We start from the raw sequence: 25,605 nt of genomic DNA, 5'->3' as shown, positions 1-25,605 counted from the left end.
CCATACCCTTCACCCAGTTACCCATACCCAGTTACCCATACCCTTCACCCAGTTACCCATACCCAGTTACCCATACCCTTCACCCAGTTACCCATACCCAATTACCCATACCCTTCACCAATACCCAGTTACCCATACCCAGTTACCCATACCCTTCACCCAGTTACCCATACCCAGTTACCCATACCCTTCATCCATACCCAGTTACCCATACCTGACCACAGAGAGACAGACAAAGCCAGAGAGAAGGGAGAAAGACAAACAAACATGGAAGAAACAATGAGAGGGAGAATATCCTCTCTAATACACAGTAACTCAAGTAGTTCCATAGGACTCTGTGACGGGTCTGGGAGTGCTTTGTGCATTACTTGTGCATTACTAGCATGTATGCATGCTACGCTGTGAGTGTGTGCGGTGTGTGTGTTTGTTCTAAAGTTTATATGCTATGTGCTGCATAGGTTGCAATAGAATGACATCTGAAAAATACTTCAGAAAGAATGAATGTATCATTGACGGATCCACTTTGATAAAAGCCATAGGATGAAATGGTAATTGACACATGAGGATCAACAGAAAATCAACTATTGCTCAAGTGTAACTTCACTTGCATATCATGATTTTTTTTAAAGACATTTCTATGTGTATTTCTGATATCAAATCCTTAGTCTCCTTTGTGTGTAATCGTCACAGATCCTCTGCTGTGTGTGTGTGTGTGTGTGTGTGTGTGTGTGTGTGTGTGTGTGTGTGTGTGTGTGTGTGTGTGTGTGTGTGTGTGTGTGTGTGTGTGTGTGTGTGTGTGTGTGTGTGTGTGTGTGTTGACCAGTGAGCCAATATCCAAATCCTTGTGTGTGTTCCCTAATATAAATAGCAACGCATGTATAATGGCAAGATGGACACAGATACAGTATGAACATTCTCGCTAGGTGCACATGTGTCAAAGCCTGCACCAATCCCTATTATGTAAAACACTTTATCTGGCCTTCCATGCACGTCTTCATGAACATCTCCCATCTTCCCTTCCCAACCATTACCTATTGAAACAGCCCCCCCCCAGAGGTCCTAAACCCTGTTCCCCGCTGGTCCTCCTCCAGGCAGGGTGGGGCTCAGTCTGAGGGACAGTGGTGGCTGTTGATCCAGAGCAGGTCGTCCAGCACACCCCAGTGCAGGTAGAGGATGGAGCCCACCACCAGCACGTGCATGATCTGGTGGCTGTTGCACCAGTAGTCAAAGAGGCCCGGGCGGAAGCGCTCTGGGATGCGCGAGATGTTGATGATCCCGCCCAGTACAGCCAGCGCGTCCATGGTGAGGAAGTGTTGCAGCGAGGTGGGGCTGCCGCCGCCCACGCCCACCCAGCGCAGCAGGAAGAAGGAGAAGCGGAACAGGGCCTGCCAGGCAAAGGAGCGCAGACGCCGCACGCTACTCCGCGCCGTGATGGCCGAGTAGATAGCGTAGCTGGACAGCAGGATGTAGACGAGCAGAGCCACTGTGCGGGTGAATGGGTAGCACAGCAGGGTGCTGTAGACGATGGGCAGCGCTCCTGAGGCAAACACAACACACAAAGTCAGAGGCAGTTAGTCATTAAACTACACCACAACAAATATTCACATCCCAGAGAATCATGCACACAAAGCTGCCATCAAGGCAAAGGGTGGCTACTTTGAAGAACCTCAAATATAAAATATATTTTGATTTGTTTCACACTTTTTTAGTTACTACATGATTCCATATGTGTTATTTCATAGTTTTGATGTCTTCACTATTATTCTACAATGTAGAAAATAGTAAAAATAAAATAAAAACCCTGGAATGAGAAGGTGTGTCCAAACTTTTAACTGGTACTTTATATATAGATGACTTCCCTGTCAAAATAAAGGTTTAATAATAATAATACTTTATTTGGCACTTAATGTAGTCATTTTTTTATGAGATGGGAATTTTTTACAATTTTTATTAGGTTATGCATGTGCTCTTTATGACAAAGTGTGAAATCAAACTTTTTCCCCCCTACCAAGTTACAGATCTTGAAAGGCACCAAATTGCTGGAACGACCCATCGCTTATTGGATACTCAAGATGATTTGCATATATGTAAATTCAAAAGGATTTGCGCAAAAAGATTGTGCCAGAGTGTACACAGAAAACAAAAGGCCGGAAGAGAAAGAAAGGAGAGAAGGAGATAAAAAGGGAGAGAATGAAAGAAAGAATGAGAGAGTAGAGCTTTTAGTTGCTACCCAGAAGCCCCTCTACTTACCCAGCGTGTTGATCATGCAGATGCCGCACATGTCGAGGGTGAGAAGGGTGTGGTAGACAGGCTCTCCTCCCTCATGGTTCATGAAGAGGTGGTAGAGCACAGAGCCCAGCTGGGGGGACAGGCAAGCCAGGAAGTGGACCACACCCAGCCATGTCACACTGATCTGGGACCAGGGGAAGTTGAGGGGGATGAGGAACAGGAAGCAGAGCAGAGGGATACCTGTCAGGAAGGGGTGAAGCGGATAAACAGGGTTCGGTCAAATAGGCCTAAATCTTGCTGACAACTAGTACCAGATTTACCAATACAAAACGCTTGCAGTTTGCACTACTGTACTGGATAGTTTATTTTCACCTGTTATTCTATTCCAATGAAATGACAAAAAATGTCAAATGTGTTATGAATTTCCAATCACATTAGCAATACGGCATAGCGCTACTGCATAGACACCTTTTTTCGTTTAGCTTCAGCAACAATTACTGCTGCACTACAGGGCAATTCCACAGTAACAGAATTACACAGAGACTGTATGGCAAGCAAAAAACAAACTATGTACAATGACTACTTTGAACAACTTACACACCAGGGTTCTCCCCAGGATATTTTAACAAGGAGGTGCTGCAGAGTACAGCCAAGATTTATGAACACCTGTAACTACGATTTCCTGCAATCTAGAGCAAACAATGGCCTTATATGATAACAAATTAAGTATTTTTTTAATATATATTTTTTAAATGGTTCGGTCCTACAGACAGTGAGTCATGTGGCAGGCAAACAGGCATCCAGTTACTGTTTGATTGAACGCTAGGATGACATAAGCGACTTTGAGCGTGGTATGATTGTCCAGTATCTCAGAAATGATTCCAAGGTTCCAATGGGAACGTGATCACCAACACTGGACAACTGAGGAATGGAAAAACTTTTCCTGGTCCGACTAATCACGGTTGCTGTTATGTCATGCTGATGGCAGAGTCAGGATTTGGCCTAAGCTGCATGAGTCCATGGCTCCATCCTGCCTGCTGTCAACAGTACAGGCTGGTGGCGGTGGTGTAATGGTGTGGGGAATGTTTTCCTGGCACACGTTAAGTTCCTTGTTACCAATTGAGCCATGTTTGAACACCAACCACACCTTGTAGAATCCATGCCCTGAAGAATTCAGGCTGTTCTGGAAGCAAGAGGGGGGTCTGACCCGGTACTAGATGGGTGTACCTAATAAGCTGGCCACTGAGTGTAAGTGCCTTCAGAAAGTATTCATACCTCTTGACTTATTCCACATATTGTTGTTACAGACGGAATTCTAAATTGATTAAATAGATGTATTTTCTCACCCATCTGCACACAATACCCTATAACGACAAAGTGAAAACTTATTTTTTCAAGATTTTTGCAAATTTATTGAAAATGAAATTCAGTAATATCTAATTTACATAAGTATTCACACTCTTTTGCTTTGACACTCCAACTTGAGTTCAGGTTCATCCAATTTCCTTTGATCATCCTTGAGATGTCACTACAACTTGATTGGAGTCCACCTGTTGCCAATTCAAATTTTTGGACATGATTTAGAAAGAAACACACCTGTCTATATATGTCAGAGCTGAAACTATCCCATGAAGTCCAAGGAACTAGTACAGTCCAAGATTGTGATGAGGCATATATCTGGGGAAGGTATACAACAACTTGTAGAGTGTTCAAAGTTTCCAAGAGCACAGTGGTCTCCATCATTGGGAAATAAAAAAAATATGGAACTACCCAGACTCTGCATAGAGTTGGCCTTCTGACCAAACGGAACAACCGGGCAAGAAGGACCTTGGTCAGGGAGGTGACCAAGAACCCAATGAACACTGACAGAACTAGAGTTCCTTGGCTGAGATGGGAAAACCTGCCAGAAGGACAACAGTCTCTACAGCACTTTAAGGGAAAGTGTCCAGACAGATGCCACTTCTGAGAAAAAGCCACGACAGCATGCCTGGAGTTTGCAAAAATGCATGTGAAAGACTGATAGCATAAGGCAAAATATTCTGTGGTCTGATGAGACAAATTTTACTATTTGGCCTGAATGCAAAGCGCTATGTCTGGAGAAAACCAGGCACAGAACATCAACCGTCTAACACCATCCCTACTGTGCAGCATGATGCATGGGCATGCTTTTCAGCTGCAGGGATTGGGAGACTGATAGAGGGAACAATGAATGGAGCCAAATACAGGCAAATCCTTGATGAGAACCTGCTTCAGAGTGCAAACGACCTTAGACTGGGGAGAAGATTTACGTTCCAACAGGACAATGACCTCAAACATACAGCCAAAGCAACGCTGGAATGCTTTAATCCTATTGAAAATCTGTGGAAAGACTAAGATTGCTGTTCACCACCACTCCCAATCTAACTTAACAGAACTTGCGAAAAAAAGAAAAAAAAACAGATGTGCAAAGCTGATACAGACATACCCAAGACGACTCAAAACTGTAATCACCGCCAAAGGTGCTTCTGCAAAGTATTGACTCATGGGTGTGAATACTTATTTAAATGAGATATTTCTGCATTTAATTTTCAATACATTTGCAAAAAAAATGTAAACATGTTTTCACTTTGTCATTATGGGGTATGGTGTGTAGATGGATGAGATAATAAAAAAAAAAAATTCAGGCTGTAACAAAAAAAAAGAGGTATAAGTCAAGGGGTATGAATACTTTCTGAAGGCTCTGTTTTTTTTCTCTCTTACGTTCTTTGGGAGATCCCTGCACAGTAAATACAATTAAAACATTTACTGGAAAAACAGTGCAGATGCAAAGATCACAGTTCTTCCCTGTGAAATATCGCAGCATAATTCCGTTACCATGGAATTGCCCTTAAACTACAGAGATGTGTTGTAGGTTGCTTCACTTAGGCTATTGGGATGTGCTTAGTGAGCAAGATCAGGTCCTTGAAATTTGATACACACATATCACTCTCCTCCACATCCTGCCTTCTTCCCGATCTTTTGCTCACTCTGCTTTTACGAATGTAAAATCATTTGTCCTGGCCAGGTGATACAGCCAATGCAATCCAACACCAGAGGAGGCTGGTGGGAGTAGCTATAGGAGGACAGGCTCATTGTATTGGCTGGAATGGTATAAATGGAATGGAGTCAAACATGTGATTTCCATGTTTGATACCGTTCCATTTATTCCATTCCAGCCATTACAATAAGCCCGTCCTCCTATAGCTCCTCCCACCAGCCTCCTGTCTAACATCTATTTTGAGAGTGATCTCTTCTGCACCCCTCCCTCCATACCCCGCTCAGCACTACTGAACAGTACAACTGGACAGGCTCTCTAAGGCTGCGTTTACACAGGCAACCCAATTCTGGGGGTTTTCCATTAATTGGTCTTCTAAAAATGGGACCTGTGTGACTTCACCAACTTGAAATATATAAATATATACCATTTAGCAGACGCTTTTACCCAATGAGACCCAATGAGTCATACATCCGTATTTATGTAGCCTATTTTCTGAATGCTATTATGCTGCAAGAATATTGCAATAACCTTTTTCTCTGAATGACAAACCTTTTCCTCTGAATGACAAACCTTTTTCTGTTAATTACTTTCTCTGAATGACAAATTGCATAGTAAGGGAGAGGCTAAGCTGCCTGCCAATCAATCAATCATTCCTGGTCTTAATAAAGGATTCCTCTTCCTTTCAGGAATAAATTCCCCCCTGCCCTGGTGATCACTAATCCTGTCTGTTCAACTGACTGTTGGCAGGGTGTGCTGTAAGTAAATGGAAGGAGTTGGCTGACACTAAAACTCAACACTCCATTGGTACACAAGCATCCTTTATACCGTAGCAAGTTGACTTCACTTGAGGTCATCAAGAATCCTATGCTAGAGACCATGGTTTCATATGCAATCTTGGTCACTTCAATCTGAAAATGAAGAGGATTTTTAGAGACACAGACAGCCTTCTCCTTCTCTGCCCAACACATATACTGAAATTATAAGAGTATGTGGGCAAATTCATTGTGAATATCTAAAACTTGTTACCATACTTTCTGACATAATTACCACGTTATTACCAGTTTATTCTGTGCTGTAATGTACTACCAAGTGCAACCAAAATTTTACATAAAACTTATTATATTAGTCATCAGCTGGTGATGAGATTTGTCTTTGGTTTTGCCTATGGCAACTTACTATGATTCAACTAACTACAATAGCAAGCTGCTTGCTAGTTAGCTAGCCAGCTAACCCTTTCCATGGCTGCTGTCACTGGTCACAGTACGGAGCGACTTCAGTGCCAACAGAAACTGTATTTGAATTCAACATTTTTGAATTTGTAATGCACAAATTGAATCATTGAATAAATAAATTGAACTTGTATTTCATGATTGAAAACTGAATTTAATTAATAGTTTTAAAGTTTAATTTAAATTGAATTAAAACATTTTCTAATTCAGTTCTCTAAATTCAGATTCAAAACCAGAGGCAACATCCTGGTACTTTGTCAGCAAGGAATGCTAGAAGTTAACGGATTGAATCAAACGTTCTACAGGTTGAACAGGGTTCCGGCGGTTTCTGAAGCCAATGTGGCATGTTTCATTTATTTTCTTCCGATTAATTTGGCTCTAATATGTGTACCATTTTGGCAATAAGCTATTATGACCCCATTCCTGAATGGGACTCTCTAAGACTCTCTTGAATATTGCCGTTCCTTCTGTTCCCCTCTATGATGCACACAGGACACGCAGGACACGTAATAGAGTGTGACAAAAATAAATGCAATTTTGCCCCCATAAGAATATAGTTGAATTGCCCTGTCAAAGCCCTTCTGAGGATAGCCTTTCCACCCCCTATTTAATCTTGCTCTTGTGACTGACTGGGTTCGAACCGGGTCTCCAGCTTGTCATAAGACTGTGTTAGCCCACTTAGCTAAATCCCATATGGATGAGTTCAGGAAGCTAACAAGTCTTCAAGTCTCCAAGTCTCCAGCATGGGCTCCTGAGTGGCGTAGGGGCCTAAGGCACTGCATCTCAGTGCAAGAGGCAGCACTGCAATCCCTGGTTCAAATCCAGGCTGAATCACATCCGGCCGTGATTGGGAGTCCCATAGGGCGGTGCACAATTGGCCCAGTATTGTAAAAAATAGAATTTGTTCTTAACTGACTTGCCTATGTGGTATTAGACTGGGCAAATTCAGCTCCTCATGTGGTAAAATAATGACTAAAGGTTCAATAAAAAATAAAGGTTACTCATTAAAAGAGTGTGGATCTCGGTTACATTTCACCCACCTTTGACCTCATACTCACGTCACCAATATAACTGACTGGGTTCGAACTCAGGCCTACTGTAGAACAACACTTTCTGTGGCAAACAAAAGCATAAGAATCTGTTTACCACATTTAATGAGAGCACAACAGCGGTGGTTTGGTGATCCATGCATGTGATGAACAACCTTGCCTGAGACCGGAAGAAATGATTAGGTTCTAACACAGGGCTCCTGTGTGCCAGACAATGCAACTTTTCAGGTCTCAGAGTACTCATCATGCAAGCATGGTCGATGTACCACCTGTTACACTTCACCCCCCCTTTGACCTCCTCCTCGAAGAGACCTATCCAAGTCACAGGACCAATGCCTAGGCTTTAGCTCAGCAGGTTAACAAAGTCTTCACCCAGTCAATCACATTATAATGAGTACCCTTGCCGGAGACTTGAAACTAATATGTCTAACATGTCAAACTAACACGTCTTCGGACAAGGTTCTCATCACATAAGCATTGTCACAGAAACCACAACCATGTTCCAAGTTTTAGCTTTCAGCAAAGGGGTCATAATAGCTTATAGCCCAAAGAGTTCAAACGCTAGAGCCAAATTCATTGGAAGAAGATAAATTCAACATGACACATTGGCTTTAGAAAATGCCTGAAACCTGTTTAACACAGAGCGCACGGTTCTCCCCAATGTAAGTGGGGTGCTGCGCCACCTTGTAGACTGGCTGCACCACTATGTAAAAAACATGTTTTTTTGTTAGAATTTAATACAGTATTTTTTGCTTTAGATTGGAGGAAATGGCAAAAAATGGCAAAACAACAAGCCACCTAAATATGATTCCCAATCAGAGACAACACAAAACACCTGCCTCTGATTGAGAACCATATTAGGCCAAACATAGAAACAGACAAACTAGACACACAACATAGAATGCCCACCCAGCTCACGTCCTGACCAACACTAAAACAAGTAAAACACACAAGAACTATGGTCAGAACGTCCTGAGGTGCGGACTCCGAACGCACCACCTAAAACTCTAGGGGAGGGTCTGGGTCGGCATCTGTCCGCGGTGGCGGCTCTGGTGCTGGACGAGGATCCCACTCCACCATTGTCTTTGTCCCCCTCCTTAGCGTCCTTTGAGTGGCGACCCTCGCCGCCGACCTTGGCCTAGGAACCTTCACAAAGGGCCCCACCAGACTGAGAAAACTCCTCCGGACTGAGGGACAGCTCCGGACCGAGAGGCCGCTCATGACTGAGAAGTAGCTTATGACAGAGAGGTAGCTCAGGACAGAGAGGTAGCTCAGGACAGAGAGGTAGCTCAGGACAGAGAGGTAGCTCCGGACTAATGGCAGCTCCGGACTGAATGGCAGCTCCGGACTGAATGGCAGCTCATGACTGGAGGACAGCTCATGACTGGAGGACAGCTGGCGGGCGGCTCTGGCAGCTCCTGACTGGCGGGCGGCTCTGGCAGCTCCTGACTGGCGGGCGGCTCTGGCTCCTGACTGGCGGACGGCTCCTCCTGACTGGCGGACGGCTCCTCCTGACTGGCGGACGGCTCTGGCGGCTCCTGACTGACGGACGGCTCTAGCGGCTCAGGACAGACGGGCGGCTCTAGCGGCTCAGGACAGACGGGCGGCTCTAGCGGCTCAGGACAGACAGGCAGCTCAGATGGCGCTGGGCAGACGGGCAGCTCAGATGGCGCTGGGCAGACGGGCAGCTCAGACGGCGCTGGGCAGACGGCGCTGGGCAGACGGGCAGCGCAGACGGCGCTGGGCAGACGGGCAGCTCAGACGGCGCTGGGCAGACGGGCAGCGCAGGCGGCGCTGGGCAGACGGCAGACTCTGACCTGCTGAGGCGCACATTAGGCCTGGTGCGTGGTGCCGGAACTGGTGGTACCGGTTTGTAGACACGCACCTCAAGGGTAGTGCGGGGAGCAGGAACAGGGCACACTGGACTCTCGAGGCGCACTATAAGCCTGGTGCGTGGTACCGGCACTGGTGGTACCGGGCTGAGGGCACGCACCTCAGGGCGAGTGCGGGGAGAAGGAACAGTGCGTACAGGGCTCTGGATACGCACAGTAGGCTTGGTGCGTGGTGCCGGAACTGGTGGTACCGGGCTGGAGACACGCACCACAGGGAGAGTGCGTGGAGGAGGAACAGGGTTCTGGAGACGCACAGGAAGCCTGGTGCGTGGTGTTGGCACTTGTGGTACTGGACTGGAGCGAGGAGGTGGCACCGGATATACCGGACCGTGCAGGCGTACTGGAGCTCTTGAGCACCGAGCCTGCCCAACCTTACCTGGTTGAATACTCCCCGTAGCCAGGCCAGTGCGGGGAGGTGGAATAACCCGCACTGGGCTGTGCTGGCGAACCGGGGACACCATGCGTAAGGCTGGTGCCATGTACACCGGCCCGAGGAGACGCACTGGAGACCAGCTGCGTTGAGCCGGTTTCATGGCACCTGGCTCAATGCTCACTCTAGCCCGGCCGATACGTGGAGCTGGGATGTACCGCACCGGGCTATGCACACGTACAGGAGACACCGTGCGCTCTTCCGCATAACACGGTGTCTACCCGTACTCCCGCTCTTCACGGTAATCACACACCTCAGGGCGAGTACCGTGTATACTACGCCAAACCAACATCTCTCTCTCTTCGCTCTCCTCCAATATTACCAACAACTCATCGAATGTCTCATAATCTCCCATCCTTTCACTTTCCTCCAATCTGTCCAATAACTCCTCCACATTCCGACTCGTACCTCAATTTAGCCAACTGCTCCTTATGGTAAGCACGGGGAACTGGCTCAAGTCTCCCACTTGACCCAGCCACACTCCCCATGTGCCGCCCCCCCCCCCCCAAGAAATTTTTGGGGGAGCCTCTCGGGCTTCCAGCCACTCTGCCTTGCTAGCTCCTGCTGCTGCTTCCCGTAGCCATGCTGCTTGGTCCGAGTTTGGTGGGTGGTTCTGTAACGGTTTTCTTCCTGGGATGAAGGAGAGGACCAAAACGCAGCGCGGCTAGTGTTCAACATGTTTAATAAAGAATAATAACGTGAACACTACAAGCTACAAAACAATAAATGTGAAAACCGAAAACAGTCCTATCTGGTGCAGAACACAAAGACAGGAAACAACCACCGACAAACCCCAACACAAAACAAGCCACCTAAATATGATTCCCAATCAGAGACAACACAAAACACCTGCCTCTGATTGAGAACCATATTAGGCCAAACATAGAAACAGACAAACTAGACACACAACATAGAATGCCCACCCAGCTCACGTCCTGACCAACACTAAAACAAGTAAAACACACAAGAACTATGGTCAGAACGTGACAGAAATTATATTTTGTAAACTTAATACCCAGACAATGAAAGTAATATATACCATATTGAAATTGAATATATAAATATTGTATTTGAATATTTAATGCAAGTGAAATTGAATACAAGTGCAATTCATGAATTCAATAACTCAATTTGTGCATTACAAATCGAAAAATATAGAATTTAAATTCAATATCTTAATACAAAAATATTGAATTCAAATCGTTTCTGTTGGCACTGAAATCGCTCCATAGCAAAGCCTTCACCCAGGCAAGATCTGCACTGCTCTGTTGCTAGCTAGCTAGCAAACCCACTCATTTATTTCTAGAGAAATGTAGCTAGCCAGCCAGCAAGTTATCTTCATCTCAAAATATTTAAACTCACCATGTGTATATATGTTTCCCAGTTCGTTGTGCATGTAAAAAAGGCTTCTTATACAGTCTTGGACAGAAGATATTGGTCGGTATCCAGTCAGGACGTATTTGTTGAATTGAAGATGAGGAGGTGAATTCGCCCAGTCTAATAGTCTGGGTCCATTTAAAAATGCCATAGCAACCAAAATAGTTAAAACGACGCCGCCAAAAAAGTAAAATAATGACTGTACACCTATATACACATATAATAGAATTATTGCGAATAAAAATTTATTAGACACCATTGATAAAATCTGGGGGGGTTAGCTAGCTATAATGTGCTGCTAGCTACATAGCTAGCTAGCTCCCATAGCTACAGTACTGTAGCGAGCTAGCGACAGAAAATGTTCTTTCTTTTCAGCACCACTACCCGGTGACAGCGTTTTTATCCCGCTGTTTGCTTTTAAAAAACAATACTTGTGTCAACCACAGGGGTTGACAAGGACGAGGCCAACCACATACATGGTGTAAGCCCGTGGTATACATTACATATTACATTTCATTGCCGACATAACACCCAACATCTGTCGGAGGTTAGCTAACACAATATAAATCATGGTAGCTGCTAGCTAGTTACTCAATGTGTCGCTAGCTAGCGTACAACATTCCACGGCACATAGCATTAGCCATAGTTAGTTTATCTGCACCGGTTCACAAGTCCAGTGGCTTTAGTTTAGCTACTTCCATCCGTCACCTTGATACCACTGACTACAGAGGAATGGGTTTAGCGGTCAGATTTCCAATACAGGACTAACGTTAGCAGGTCATAACGTAAAAGCAGCTAAACGCTCGCGCACAATCATCTCTATTGTATTTACAAAAATACCCATATTCTGGTTACAGCTAACTAACGTTAGCTAGTTTGTCACCGACCAACAACTACAGATGTAGTGCGATGGAACGCGTTAGCGTGCTACTGCTGTGATTTGCACCGGGAGATTTCAAACAAATATGGGTAAGGAAGATGTCAATCCGACACCAAAAAATACAGATTTTTGAGTCCAAATCTTCTCTCGTATTGGTACCCCCATTTCCCATAAAGATTCCGTCCAAACTCTTGTTAAATGTGACTCGTTTGTTCACCGGCGTCGAGTCCCTCGCATCGGATGATTGATGCCCTGTACCGGACAGTGACGCTCTAATCCAATGTGGCTATAGAGCGGTACTGAAGAGAATTATTGCGGGGGACTGACACTGGGGTTTTATGAGAAAACAGCACAAGGGAGACAGGGATAAATACCTCACCAGTCACTATCTGGTATTATTTTGGTATTTTGGAATAATGTTTAATAATGGCTGCACCAATAATTAGGCTATCCTCTCTAGAATTTAGGAAACATGAAGAGTGAAACAGTTATTTGTACATTAATCTTACATCTTCTCCTATGTATTTTTCTAATTACTTTCACGTAGTTAACAAATGTAGGCCTACAACAGCAAAGTTTATTTTAAAATACACAAAAATGCACATTGGATAAGAAGGTGAAAGGTTGACTGTAGTGCCAGCCAGGGTGGCGGGAGCCATGTCAATCAACCAACCCTCGCAGCTTGCGCTCTATGTTCACCCCTCATTAGCCAATAGGAAAGCCTATAACATGAACACGCCATTACTAAACCAATTGGAGCGCAGAATTGTGTTCATGGGTGTGTTCATATATTATATTATTATATGGGTGCGTTTCTATCTGATATGATTCTGTAGTTGTGAGAGAGGGCAAAGCATAGAGAAAATATGTTGTCCCTATATTGTTGGAGGTATGCTTAATAATTCTAATTGACTGTATAGATTGTGAATCAATAAAAAAACAATTGTTTACCAAAAAGTAATAACTTAGTTACTAAGAGCATATGAATGTTTCTCTAAATATGAATCTAAAATATTGTTTCCACACTCTCTTTCTTTCTCTCTTTCTTTCTTTCTTTCTCTCTCTCTCTCTCTCTCTCTCTTTCTTTCTCTCTCTCTCTCTCTCTCTCTCTCTCTCTCTCTCTCTCTCTCTCTCTCTCTCTCTCTCTCTCTCTCTCTCTCTCTCTCTCTCAATTCAATCCAAGGGTATTTATTGGCATGGGAAACATATGTTTACATTGCCAAAGTAAGTGAAATGGATAAACAAAAGTGAAATAAACAATAAAAAGTGAACAGTAAATATTACACTCACAAGATCCAAAGAGTAAAGACATTTTAAATGTCATATTATGTCTATATACAGTGTTGTAACGATGTGCAAATAGTTAAAGTACAAAAGGGAAAATAAATAAATGTGGGTTGTATTTACAATGGTGTTTGTTCTTCAATGGATGCCACTTTCTTGTGGCAACAGATCACAAATCTGCTGCTGTGACACACTGTGGTATTTCACCCAATAGATATGGGAGTTTATCAAAATTGGATTTGTTTTCAAATTCTTTGTGGGTCTGTGTAATCTGAGTGAAATAAGTGTCTCTAATATGGTCATACATTAGGCAGGAGGTTAGGAAGTGCAGCTTAGTTTCCATCTCATTTTGTGGGCAGTGTGCACATAGCCTATCTTTTCTTGAGAGCCAGGTCTGCCTACGGCAACCTTTCTCAATAGGAAGGCTATGCTCACTGAGTCTGTACATAGTCAAAGCTTTCCTTAAATTTGGGTCAGTCACAGTGGTCAGTTATTCTGCCACTGTGTACTCTCTGTTTAGGGCCACATAGCGTTCTAGTTTTCTCTGTTTTTTTGTTAATTCTTTCCAATGTGTCAAGTAATTCTCTTTTTGTTTTCTCATGATTTGGTTGGGTCTAATTGTATTGCTGTCCTGGGGCTCTGTGGGGTCTGTTTGTGTTCGTGAACAGAGACCCAGAACCAGCTTGCTTAAACCTCTAATTCCTCCCAAACCCGGATCCGGGAGCACCCCCATCAGTAAAAAAGCTGACTAGCATAGCCTAGCATAGCATCACAAGTAAATACTAGCATCTAAATATCATTAAATCACAAGTCCAAGACACCAGATGAAAGATACACATCTTGTGAATCCAGCCATCATTTCTGATTTTTAAAATGTTTTACAGGTAAGACACAATATGTAAATCTATTAGCTACCCACGTTAGCAAAAGACACAACTTTTTTTACTCCACCATTGTCACGTTCCTGACCTGTTTTCTGTTAATTTTGTATGTGTTTAGTTGGTCAGGGCGTGAGTTGGGGTGGGCATTCTATGTTTTGTGTTTGTATGTTTAGGTCAGGTGTAATTAGCCTTATATGGTTCTCAATCAGGGACAGGTGTTTGACGTTTCCTCTGATTGAGAACCATATAAAGGTAGGCTGTTCACACTGTTTGTTTGTGGGTGATTGTCTCCTGTGTCCGTATATGTTACCACACGGGACTGTATCGTTTGTTTGTAGTCTGTACCTGTTCGTGCGTTCTTCGTTATATGTAAGTTCACATGTTTTAGGTCAGTCTACGTTCGTTTGTTATTTTGTAGTTTGTTGAAGTGTTATTTCGGTTTTCGTCTTTACTTTAATGAACTTCATTATGTCAAATTATCACGCTGCGCTTTGGTCAAATCCCTCTTCTTCCGAAGAGGAGGAGGACAGCCGTTACAACCATTTTTTTACTCCATCAGTAGCTATCACAAATTCGACCAAATAAAGATATAAATAGCCACTAACCAAGAAACAACTTCATCAGATGACAGTCTGATAACATATTTATTGTATAGCATATGTTTTGTTAGAAAAATGTGCATATTTCAGGTATAAATCATAGTTTACCATTGCAGCCACCATCACAACTCTCACCAAAGCGACTAGAATAACTACAGAGAGCAACGTGAATTACCTAAATACTCATCATAAAACATTTCTGAAAAATACACAGCGTACAGCAAATGAAAGACAAACATCTTGTGAATCCAGCCAATATTTCAGATTTTTTAAGTGTTTTACAGCGAAAACACAATATAGCATTATATTAGCTTACCACAATAGCCAGAAACACAACACCATTTACCAGCAGCAAAGGTTAGCGATCGCAACAAGCAAGCAAAAGATATATAATTTTTGACTAACCTTCATAAACTTCTTCAGATGACAGTCCTGTAACATCATATTACACAATGCATATAGGGTTTGTTCGAAAATGTGCATATGTAGCGGCACAAATCGTGGTTATACAATGTGAGTAGTGGCCAAACTTCAAGCAATCTGTCCGGCGCCATCTTGGAGAGGCACCTAATCTAATCGATAACTATTCATAAACTTGACTAAAAAATACAGGTTGGACAGCAAATGAAAGATACATTAGTTCTTAATGCAACCGCTGTGTTAGATTTTTAAAATTAACGTTACTGCGCATACAGCGTGCGCTAAAGCGAGACCGCACCGAAATTCATGGCGGAATTATTGTTTAACATTTGTCAACATAAATACGAATTAACAGCATAAAGACTTCTTACTATTTGACGAGCTTCCATCAGAATCTTGGGCAAGGTGTCCTTTCTCCAGAACAATCGTCTTTTGGTTGAAAGATGTCCTCTTCTCCTGTAGAATTAGCAGCTAACGCTAGCTATGTGCAGGAGAGGTGTCCAACTCGTGATAGCGCGTCACAAAGAAATTCCAGAAAATCGCAATAAACTGATATAAACTGCTATAAGTCAGTTTAAATTAACTACCTTATGAAATCAAATTAAATCAGAGCCGGAGATATAGAACTGCTAAAACGAAAGCTTTTCAGGACGCCATTGTGATGTCCCTCCTGCGCCAGGCGCCCCGTTGAAAAGGTCGGACCTTCCGTTCCACGGGCTTTTATAGTGCCCCAGATGGTGCAATCCACTCCATTCAAATTCTCACTGCTTACTGACATCTAGAGGAAGGCGTATGCAGTGCATGTAGCCCCATAGCTTACATGGGAATTTATAAACTGACCCTAGAACAGAGACCTCGATTTCAGAAATCTCACTCCTTGACAGGAAGTGTGCTGCAGAATGAGTTCTGTTTCACTCAGAGAAATAATTCAAACGGTTTTAGAAACTAGAGAGTGTTTTCTATCCAATAGTAATAATAATATGCATGTACGAGCAAGAATTGAGTACGAGGCAGTTTAATTTGGGAACGAATTTTTACAAAGTCGAAATGGCGCCCCCCTATTGACAAGAAGTTTTAAGGGACTGTTTTCCAGGTTCATCTCTCTGTAGGTGATGGCTTTGTTATAGAAGGTTAACGGCTCTTTCTGGATTTTGATAATTAGTGGGTATTGGCCTAATTCTGCTCTGCATGCATTATTTGGTGTTTTACGTTGTACACACAGGATATTTTTGCACTCTCTCTCTTTCTTTTTCTCCCTCCCGCTCTTTCACTCCCTCTCTCTCTCTAGATGAGTGTCATTTCATATCTAAACTTGAATAACATTATGAGTCTCCCAGTCGGCCAGTCTCAACATTTCAATAGTTGTCCTACGAAGTGACCCTATGGGTGTAACATGCCATAAATGTCAGTCTCTTTATATGAGAGACTTGATGCCATTGTATCTATTTTGATAGTTCTGATTGACACATCAAAATTAAGCTTGGAGCTAAGGCAGTGGAATCTCCCTCAAACATGGTTTAACTTCCTACTACATTTGGAAATGAGCAGTAGGCTGCTCAACTGAGAGTGGGTTGGTTAACATTATTCCTTCAAATTTTGTCTGATATGGGAACACTTTTTGAATTAAACTGAAGAAAAATATAAATGCAACACGCAACAATTTCAAAGATTTTACTGAGTTACCGTTCATATAACGAAATCAGTTAATTGAAATAAATTGATAAGGCCCTAATCTATGGATTTCACATAGGAATACAGCTATGCATCTGTTGGTCACAGGTATCTTTAAAAAAAGGTAGGGGCGTGGATCAGAAAACCAGTCAGTATCTGGTTTGACCAACATTTGCCTCATGCAGCGCAACACATCTCCTTTGCATAAAGTTCATCAGGCTGTTGATTATGACCTGTGGAATGTTGTCCCACTCCTCTTCAATGGCTGTGTGAAGTTGCTGAATATTTTGGCGGGAGCTAGAACACGCTGTCATACACATCGATCCAGAGCATCCCAAACATGCTCAATTGGTGACATGTCTGGTGAGTATACAGGCCATTGAAGAACAGGGACATTTTCACCTTCCAGGAATTGTGTGCACATCCTTGCGACATGGAGCCGTGCATTATCATGCTGAAACATGAGATGATGGCGGCTAATGAATGTCACGACAATGTGCCTCAGGATCTTGTCACGGTATCGCTGTGCATTCAAACTTCCATCGATAAAATGCAATTGTGTTCGTTGTCCGTAGCTTATGCCTGACCATACCATAACCCCAGCGCCACTATGGGGCACTCAGTTCACAACGTTGACATCAGAAAACCGCTCGCGCTACATTGTAGAATAATAGTGAAGACACCAAAACTATGAAATAATACACATGGAATCATATAGTAACCAACAAAGTGTAAAACAAATCAAATTATATTTTATATTTTAGATTCTTCAAAGTAGCCACTCTTTGCCTTGATGACAGCTTTGCACACTTTTGGTATTCTCTCAACCAACTTCACCTGGAATGCTTTTCCAACAGTCTTGAAGGAGTTCCTACATATGCTGAGCACTTGTTGGCTGTTTTTCCTTCACTCTGCAGTCCAAATCATCCCAAACCATCTCAAGTGGGTACAGGTCGGGTGATTGTGGAGGCCAGGTCATCTGATGCAGCACTCCATCACTCTCCTTCTTGGTCAAATAGCCCTTACACAGCCTGGAGGTGTGTTGGGTCATTGTCCTGTTGAAAAACAAATGATAGTCCCACTAAGCGCAAACCAGATGGGATGGCGTATCACTGCAGAATGCTATGCTGGTTAAGTGTGCCTTGAATTCTAAATAAATCACTGACAGTGTCACCAGCAAAGCACCCCCACACCATTACACCTCCTCCTCCTCCATGCTTCATGGTGGGAACCATACATGCGGAGATCATCCATTCACCTACTCTGCGTCTCACAAAGACACAGCAGTTGGAACCAAAAATCTCAAATTTGGACTCAGACTAAAGGACAGATTTCCACTGGTCTAATGTCCATTACCTGTGTTTCTTGGTCCAAGCAAGTCTCTTCTTGTTATTGGTGTCCTTTAGCAGTGGTTTCTTTGCAGCAATTCAACCATGAAGGCCTGATTCAAGCAGTCTCCTGTGAAGCATTTATTTGGGCTGCAATTTCTGAGGCTGGTAACTCTAATTAACTTATCCTCTTTAGCAGAGGTAACTCCAGGTCTTCCTTTCCTGTGTTGGTCCTCATAAGAGCCAGTTTCATCATAGAGCTTGGTTTTGCAACTGTCCTTGAAGAAACGTTCAAAATTCTTGATATTTTCCGCATTGACTGACCTTCGTGTCTTAAAGTAATGATGTACTGTCGTTTCTCTTTGCTTATTAGAGCTGTTTTACCAAATAAGGCTATCTTCTGTATACCACCCCTACCTTGTCACAACACAACTGATTGGCTCAAACGCCTTAAGAAGGAAAGAAATTCCACAAATGAACTTTTAACAAGGCACACCTGTTAACTGAAATGCATTTCAGGTGACTACCTCATGAAGCTGGTTGAGATAATACCAAGAGTGTGCAAAGCTGTCATCAAGGCAAAGGGTGGCTGGCTACTTTGAAGAATCTCAAATATAAAATATATTTTGATTTGTTTAACACTTTTTTGGTTACTACATGATTCCATATATGCTATGTCATAGTTTTGATGTCTTCACTATTATTCTACAATGTAGAAAATAGTAAAAATAAAGAAAAACCCTTCAATGAGTTGGTGTGTCCAAACTTTTGACTGGTACTGTATGCTTCAAGGGTGCTTTCTTTCTTTCTTTTTCAGACCTGAGCCTAGGACCATGCCTCACGACTACCTGGCCTGATGACTCCTTGCTGTCCCCAGTCCACCTGGTCGTGCTGCTGCTCCAGTTTCACCTGTTCTGCCTGCGGCTATGGAACCCTGACCTGTTCACTGGACGTGCTACCTTGTCCCAGACCTGCTGTTTTCAACTCTCTAGAGACAGCAGGAGTGGTAGAGATACTCTGAATGATCGGCTATGAAAAGCGAACTGACATTTACTCCTGCGGTGCTGACCTGTTGCACTCTTTACAACCACTGTGATTATTATTATTTGGCCTTGCTGGTCATCTATGAACATTTGAACATCTTGGGCGTGTTCTGTTATAACCTCCACCCGGCACAGCCAGAAGGGACTGGCCACCCCTCATAGCCTGGTTCCTCTCTAGGTTTCTTCCTAGGTTCCGGCCTTTCTAGGGAGTTTTTCCTAACCACCGTGCTTCTACACCTGCATTGCTTGGGGTTTTAGGCTGGGTTTCTGTACAGCACTTTGTGACTGATGTAAGAAGGGCTTTATAAATACATTTGATTGATTGATTGCTGTCTTGTTTTCTATCTTGTTGTGTGTTATGTGTTTGTTGTTATTAGTGTAATGGTGTAATGTCATATTGAAAATTTAAAAAACTTTATTGACAAAATAAAAACCATTCTTCATTCAGTTATCTATGGCCAGCTCATATTCCTCTGCCTCTTTTACAGTAGCACAATGATTATATTTGGTCATTTCAGAACATACATGTAGCTTGTTATATTGAATTATCAGTTCTATAATTGAGAAGGTAAATTCCTTCTTATATCACATTACCCAGGGTTTCCTAGACCTAGTAGGCTATCATTATCTTCTCAACAGTTTCATTTTATCAACCCACACCACCACTTCAGAGAAATGACAAAGTAAATGGTCTGTCAGATGAAGACATTTAACTGAAAGACCACTGTCGTATATTTTTCCACTGAGCAGCACACCAGACCACCACCCCAACCCCTCTTCCGCTCAATTCTCGCTCTCTGAAACCACAGAATGTTCTGTTCTGCGGCAGACACTCTTTTGCATCGTCTATACTAAGACCAACATCTCCTCAACCTTCCATTTGCTCATCCCGTTTGAGTACGAACACACCTTTTCCTATATCAAAAAGGAACTTTAATACGATACATTATTGCCCCAGCCTCTCACTCTCACATCCATCACATAGTGGACAGACTGGTCAAAGGTGAGTTTTAATGCTGTATATTTAGTTTTGCTTTGCACCATTTTTATAGAAAGGAAACATACACACATAGTTATGTGCATATGGACATAAATATTATTATTGAGTACACATATTCTAATAATTGGATTTGACTTTGATAGTAGGCTGCGGTAACACATTTACTACCACATTAGATAACAAAAGAAAGAGAAATTGAACAAAATATGCACCAAAAAATCTGTACAGTCAATAAGAGAGTGGCCTTTGAAATGGATAAATAACAAGTGGGATGAAACAGAACAAGATTGAGTTTATGCAAGTGTTATGCTTATACCATATTATGTATTTCATAGTTGAGGGTCATGATTCATTTCCATTGAGGATTCAATTCAGGGAATGAATATGATGACATGGAAGTAGAATTCAAGAATAACCATTATGTAAATTGGAAATATTTATGTAGAAGTTCCATGTACACCAGCACCAAGTTTTCATATGTTTGTGTAAAATATGGTAAACATTGTTAGCTTATGATCTAGCCTATAGGTTATGTTTGCATGCTGACTTGCAATAAGTTATGTATGTTATATCTTGGTTATCAATAACAATTACAATAATTATCCTCTAATTCACAAATTTAATTTTCTTTTCAGCATGACACAGTGACTTGTAGCTGCCCGTCCCAAACATCTTCTCACCTCATCCAGGATGTCCTTATTGATAGTGTGCCTCTGGGCAGGGCTTATGTTGTCCCTTCCTCGTCCTAGTTGCCAATCATGCACCATCGGCTCAGCCAATGAGTGCAAAGAGGCAGAATTTGCTCCTGGAACCAACCTAGCAGGGGAAGGCTTTGACATCACCAAAATGAAACGCAAAGGAGCCTTTGTCATTGACATGAACGTGTGGAAACGCAAAGACAAGACATGCACCCTCTGTAAGAATCCCTATCTGGAAGGGAAAAAACAGAGGCTTCCTTTGGCAGTGGTGGATTGGAGACCAAACCACCAGTGTAGTATGAAAGTGTCCAGTAAACTCCATCGCTCCAGTGAGTCTCTCGTCAGCTCCAGTGGCTCTTCTGTGGAGAATAACTGGCAGGTCAATCTAGAGTTAGAGAAGGGATCAAAAAGTGGGAAGATTATGCTCGCTGGAACCAACTCCAAATTGGCTGAGTACTCCATGGAGAAAACCAAGAGTGACAAGTTCAGTTTCACAAGCCACAGTGTGTCCTGCGGGTATTACAGGTAAACATCAGGTGGCCCACACAGCATGAGCTCATTTTACCCATGTGTCTCTGTGAAACCTCATCTCAGTTTCCTTTGGGGATTGTAAATACAAGTGTGTTTTTGCATGTTTATTTACATACAGCATTAACCCCCCTCTCTCTTTTCTCTCTCCACAAATAGCTATCGAGTATCTGGCCAGCCCAAGTTACACCAAGAATTCAAGACAGCAGTAAAGAATCTCCCCAAAATATATCAACAAGAAAACAAACAACGTTATTACAAGCTTATTGATAACTTTGGCACGCATTACATTACCAAGGTGAGGGAGAGAGATGGTCAACATCAATGTGGTAAATCATCAAGGCAGTAGGCACACAAACTACATATCAAAATTAGGAATGTTTGCCCCTAGATGTGCAGTTTACTGGCATCTCTCTGGGAACATTCATTACATTACTTTCTACCTCTCATCCTGTGTGTAGGTGAGCCTGGGTGGAACGGTGCAGTCTGTGACCAGTATCATGCAGTGCCAGGCCAGCCTGCAGGGTCTCAGTGCAGAGGAGGTGAAGATGTGTCTGGATGTGGAGGCGTCTGCCAGTGTGGGTGACAGCAACAGCTTGAAGACTGAGTTCAAGCACTGTCAGGAGGATAAGTCTAAGACAGAGAGCAAGGCCAGCTTCTCCAGTGTCTTCAATGATAGGTGGGGAATTATAGTCTGCTGCTCTTTCACATATAGATTCTCCCTCACACAATTTCTTTATTTCTGTCTCTCTCTCTCTCTTCACACTTCCCTAATCAATACATACTCTCCCTTGCTGAAATGTGTACTGCCCCTCACAAAAACCTTTTCCCCCTCTGACACCCTACAGGTTCACAGAGGTGAAAGGTGGCCACACCACAGAACCAGAGCTCCTCTTCTCTGCTGATAAAGATCCCACCTCCTACAAGGAATGGCTGAACTCCCTACCACACTATCCGGACATCGTCTCCTATTCACTGGAATCTCTCCATGAGTTGCTGCCCACCACCAACCCAGCTCGGAAGCACCTGCGCAAGGCCATCAGCGACTACATCCTGGAGAAGGCCTTGTGGAAGAACTGTTCTGAACCCTGTCAAACTGGCATCAAAAGTGACCACAGAGACTCCTGCGTCTGCAACTGCCACAACAACCCCGGGGTGAGCGCCGACTGCTGCCCCACCCGCAAGGGCCTGGCGCGGGTGGTCATCACTGTTCAGAGAGGGGCCAACCTGTGGGGAGACCACACCACTGCCACTGACGGCTACGTGAAGGTGGCTTTCGCAGGCCAGACAATCGGACGCACTACAGTTATCTACAACAACAACAACCCCAGATGGGCAATGAGCTATGACCTGGGAACCGTGGATCTGTCAACCAGTAAGAAGCTGAGATTTGAGGTGTGGGACGAGGACGACAAGTGGAACGACGACCTGTTAGGAGAATGTGAGAAGGAGCTGACAGCCGGTGTGAAGGAGGATCTCTGCAACCTCCAGCATGGCCAACTGTTCTACAAGTGGGAGGCGGTGTGTGCCCCCAGTCTAGGTGGCTCCGCCTGTATGGACTATGTGCCCTCCCCTATGAATCCCCACCTGGAGAAGGTTTATGTGTCTCGCCACTCCCGTCTCATTCCAAAGGACATGCTGGTGAGTATGGGAGTGTTGGTGGACGGACCCAATCTCCATGGCAACAAGAGCCTCAGTACAGGGAACAGAGAGTGTGGTCGATTTTAGAGGTATGCATGGTGATCCATGTCAAAACCCGTATCAAAACCCCAGATCTTTTTCAGGTAGATTTCTCCAACCTAAAATAATAAAATAAATGTTTTGGTAAAATGTGTTTTGGTGGGCCTCCCGGGTGGCGCAGTGGTCTAGGGCACTGCATCCCAGCGATAGCTGTGCCACCAGAGACTCTGGGTTCGCGCTCTGTCGCAGCCGGCCGCGACCGGGAGGTCCGTGGGGCGACGCACAATTGGCCTAGCATCGTCCGGGTTAGGAAGGGTTTGGCCAGTAGGGATATCCTTGTCTCATCGCGCACCAGTGACTCCTGTGGCGGGCCGGGCGCAATGCGCGCTAACCAAGGTAGCCAGGTGCACGGTGTTTCCTCCGACACATTGGTGCGGCTGGCTTCAGGGTTGAAGGCGCGCTGTGTTAAGAAGCAGTGCGGCTTGGTTGGGTTGTGTTTCGGAGGACGCATGGCTTTCGACCTTCGTCTCTCCCGAGCCCGTACAGGAGTTGTAGTGATGAGACAAGATAGTAATTACTAACAATTGGATACCACGAAATTGGGGAGAAAAGGGGGTAAAATTAAAAAAAAAGTTTTGTTTTCTATACTGTATCTTTGAACTCCCGAGTGGCGCAGCGGTCTTAGGCACTGCCTCTCTGTGCAAGAAGCGTCACTACAGTCCCTGGTTCAAATCCAGGCTGTATCACATCTGGCCATTATTGGGAGTCCCATAGGGCGGCGCACAATTGGCCCAGCATTGTCTGGGTTTGGCCGGGGTAGGCCGTCGGTGTAAATTAGATTTTGTTCTTAACGGGCTTGCCTAGTTAAATAAAGGTTACATTTAAATAAAACAATTTGAGTATTAGTTGCTTGTTTTGTACTTGTTTGTGTTCATTTACAAGGTAGCTTGCATTCAGTTTAAAATTGTTGAATGATTGGGTTACTTTATGCATAATAAAATGCTTATAGCACACACAGGGAGATCTCTTTTATGTCTCAAATGCAAAGTTCTCTGAAGTTAACAATAAGGCAATATGTACATGTTGATGCAAGATGAGCAAGTGCATAGCTGTCATTTATTTTTATGTCAGGTGTTGTATTGTTACGTTATGTTTTGTTGCATTTGGTTTTGTTTACTGTATGTGAGATACCAGTTGTTTGAAGGCACAGTTGCATTACTTGAGAGAGGAAGGGCTATGGTTTCCTGTGCACGGATGAAGTTTAGGTGACGCCATGCAAAAGACGAATGAAACGAACTGCCGTGTTGAGATAACGACAAAACTATTTCCGTTGTGGAACATGATAAAGGTCTTTGGGGATACATTGTCAGTAATAGCAATACAGTAACATAAGAAGTACTATGTCATGAACAAACACCATTAGCATACTGAGGTATTAAGGAATAGTTTTTCATACACATGACATCTTCTGTATGCAATATCCATCACAATGTCCCAGAGAATATCCCCCTTTATAATGACCTCAGAATAATTCAGGTGTCAGGTTTTGGGAACAGGTCTTTGAATTTTATTTGGTGTTGATTTAAACTCATAGAGCTTCAGTCTTAAAACTCAACCCCCACATTACATGTACAGTACATTTACCATACTGTTGCCAAGGTTAAAAGGAGGAGACTGACATACATTATACGGTTGCTTTCTGACCTTTAGTGTGAAATGGATATGAACACAAACACACTGGCAACAGAATCTCCAAAAACAGTAGGGGAAGAGAGGGGACAGACACACAACAATACAAAAGACAAGGACCATGAACAAAAAAACACAAATAAGAACAAAAATGGAATAGCTAAATGTAACAACAGACCAAACAACAAACATCACAATGAACACATGATGGAACGGAACAAATATTCACTTCAAGAAGGCCTCAGCTGATTGACTTAACCTGGACAGAGAAAGAGAGAGATAAGAAATGATGTTGAGTGATGCAGCTGGTTAAAGAGAACAATAAAACAAGGTAGGCCAAGAAGCTCTGATCTAAATTACTAGTAAGGTGACTTCATGTGCTCAGTCACAGAGACAACCATAAATTAGTAACAAACACTCATCCCACCCACCTTTGTACCCTCCATTTCCAAAGAATCCATTCAGTCCACCACCACCATATTTGCTTTCCTTCCCTCCTGCTCCTGAAGGAGACACACAGTCAGAGGTTTAGGTTTTGTTAGTTCAGCAGACAACAAAACAACCAAACAACAAAACAAACAAAAATGCAAGGGTGTTAATGGACATCCCTGGTTAGATGTAGGAACCAGTGGAGGCTGGTGAGGGGAGGAGGGTTTACAGTAATGGCTGGAATGGAGTCAAT

At 43.4% G+C, this 25,605-nt stretch overlaps 2 protein-coding genes across 2 annotated transcripts; one reads left to right on the top strand and one right to left on the bottom strand.

The window, feature by feature from the left end:
• Positions 1 to 1,103: 1,103 nt before the first annotated feature.
• Positions 1,104 to 11,373, bottom strand: LOC120034079 (progestin and adipoQ receptor family member 4-like). The gene is made up of 3 exons (XM_038980503.1): positions 11,208 to 11,373; positions 2,251 to 2,469; positions 1,104 to 1,537 (listed from the first exon to the last, which is right to left on the bottom strand). The coding sequence occupies exons 1-3, from the start codon at positions 11,371 to 11,373 to the stop codon at positions 1,104 to 1,106; spliced, it is 819 nt and encodes a 272-aa protein (XP_038836431.1).
• Positions 11,374 to 20,216: 8,843 nt separating this feature from the next.
• Positions 20,217 to 23,421, top strand: LOC120034302 (perforin-1-like). The gene is made up of 5 exons (XM_038980806.1): positions 20,217 to 20,331; positions 20,964 to 21,551; positions 21,714 to 21,852; positions 22,016 to 22,233; positions 22,403 to 23,421. Exons 2-5 carry the CDS (start codon positions 21,019 to 21,021, stop codon positions 23,280 to 23,282), a joined length of 1,770 nt encoding a protein of 589 aa, XP_038836734.1. The 5' UTR covers positions 20,217 to 20,331; positions 20,964 to 21,018; the 3' UTR covers positions 23,283 to 23,421.
• Positions 23,422 to 25,605: the final 2,184 nt, after the last annotated feature.

The sequence above is a fragment of the Salvelinus namaycush genome, chromosome 41, assembly GCF_016432855.1.
Source record: "Salvelinus namaycush isolate Seneca chromosome 41, SaNama_1.0, whole genome shotgun sequence".
NCBI lineage: Eukaryota > Metazoa > Chordata > Actinopteri > Salmoniformes > Salmonidae > Salvelinus > Salvelinus namaycush.
The sequence above is the reverse complement of the archived record's forward strand: the minus strand, read 5'-3'. Positions and strand labels throughout refer to the sequence as shown.

Excerpts from the sequence above, each read along its gene's own strand:
- LOC120034079 (XM_038980503.1), bottom strand. The coding sequence starts at position 11,373 with ATGGCATTTTTAAATGGACCCAGACTATTAGACTGGGCGAATTCACCT. Across the intron at positions 2,470-11,207 it reads GGGAAACATATATACACATG|GTATCCCTCTGCTCTGCTTC; the intron begins GTGAGTTTAAAT and ends CCTTCCTGACAG. Across the intron at positions 1,538-2,250 it reads CTGCATGATCAACACGCTGG|GAGCGCTGCCCATCGTCTAC; the intron begins GTAAGTAGAGGG and ends TGTTTGCCTCAG.
- LOC120034302 (XM_038980806.1), top strand. The coding sequence starts at position 21,019 with ATGTCCTTATTGATAGTGTGCCTCTGGGCAGGGCTTATGTTGTCCCTT. Across the intron at positions 21,552-21,713 it reads GTGTCCTGCGGGTATTACAG|CTATCGAGTATCTGGCCAGC; the intron begins GTAAACATCAGG and ends CTCCACAAATAG. Across the intron at positions 21,853-22,015 it reads GCACGCATTACATTACCAAG|GTGAGCCTGGGTGGAACGGT; the intron begins GTGAGGGAGAGA and ends TCCTGTGTGTAG.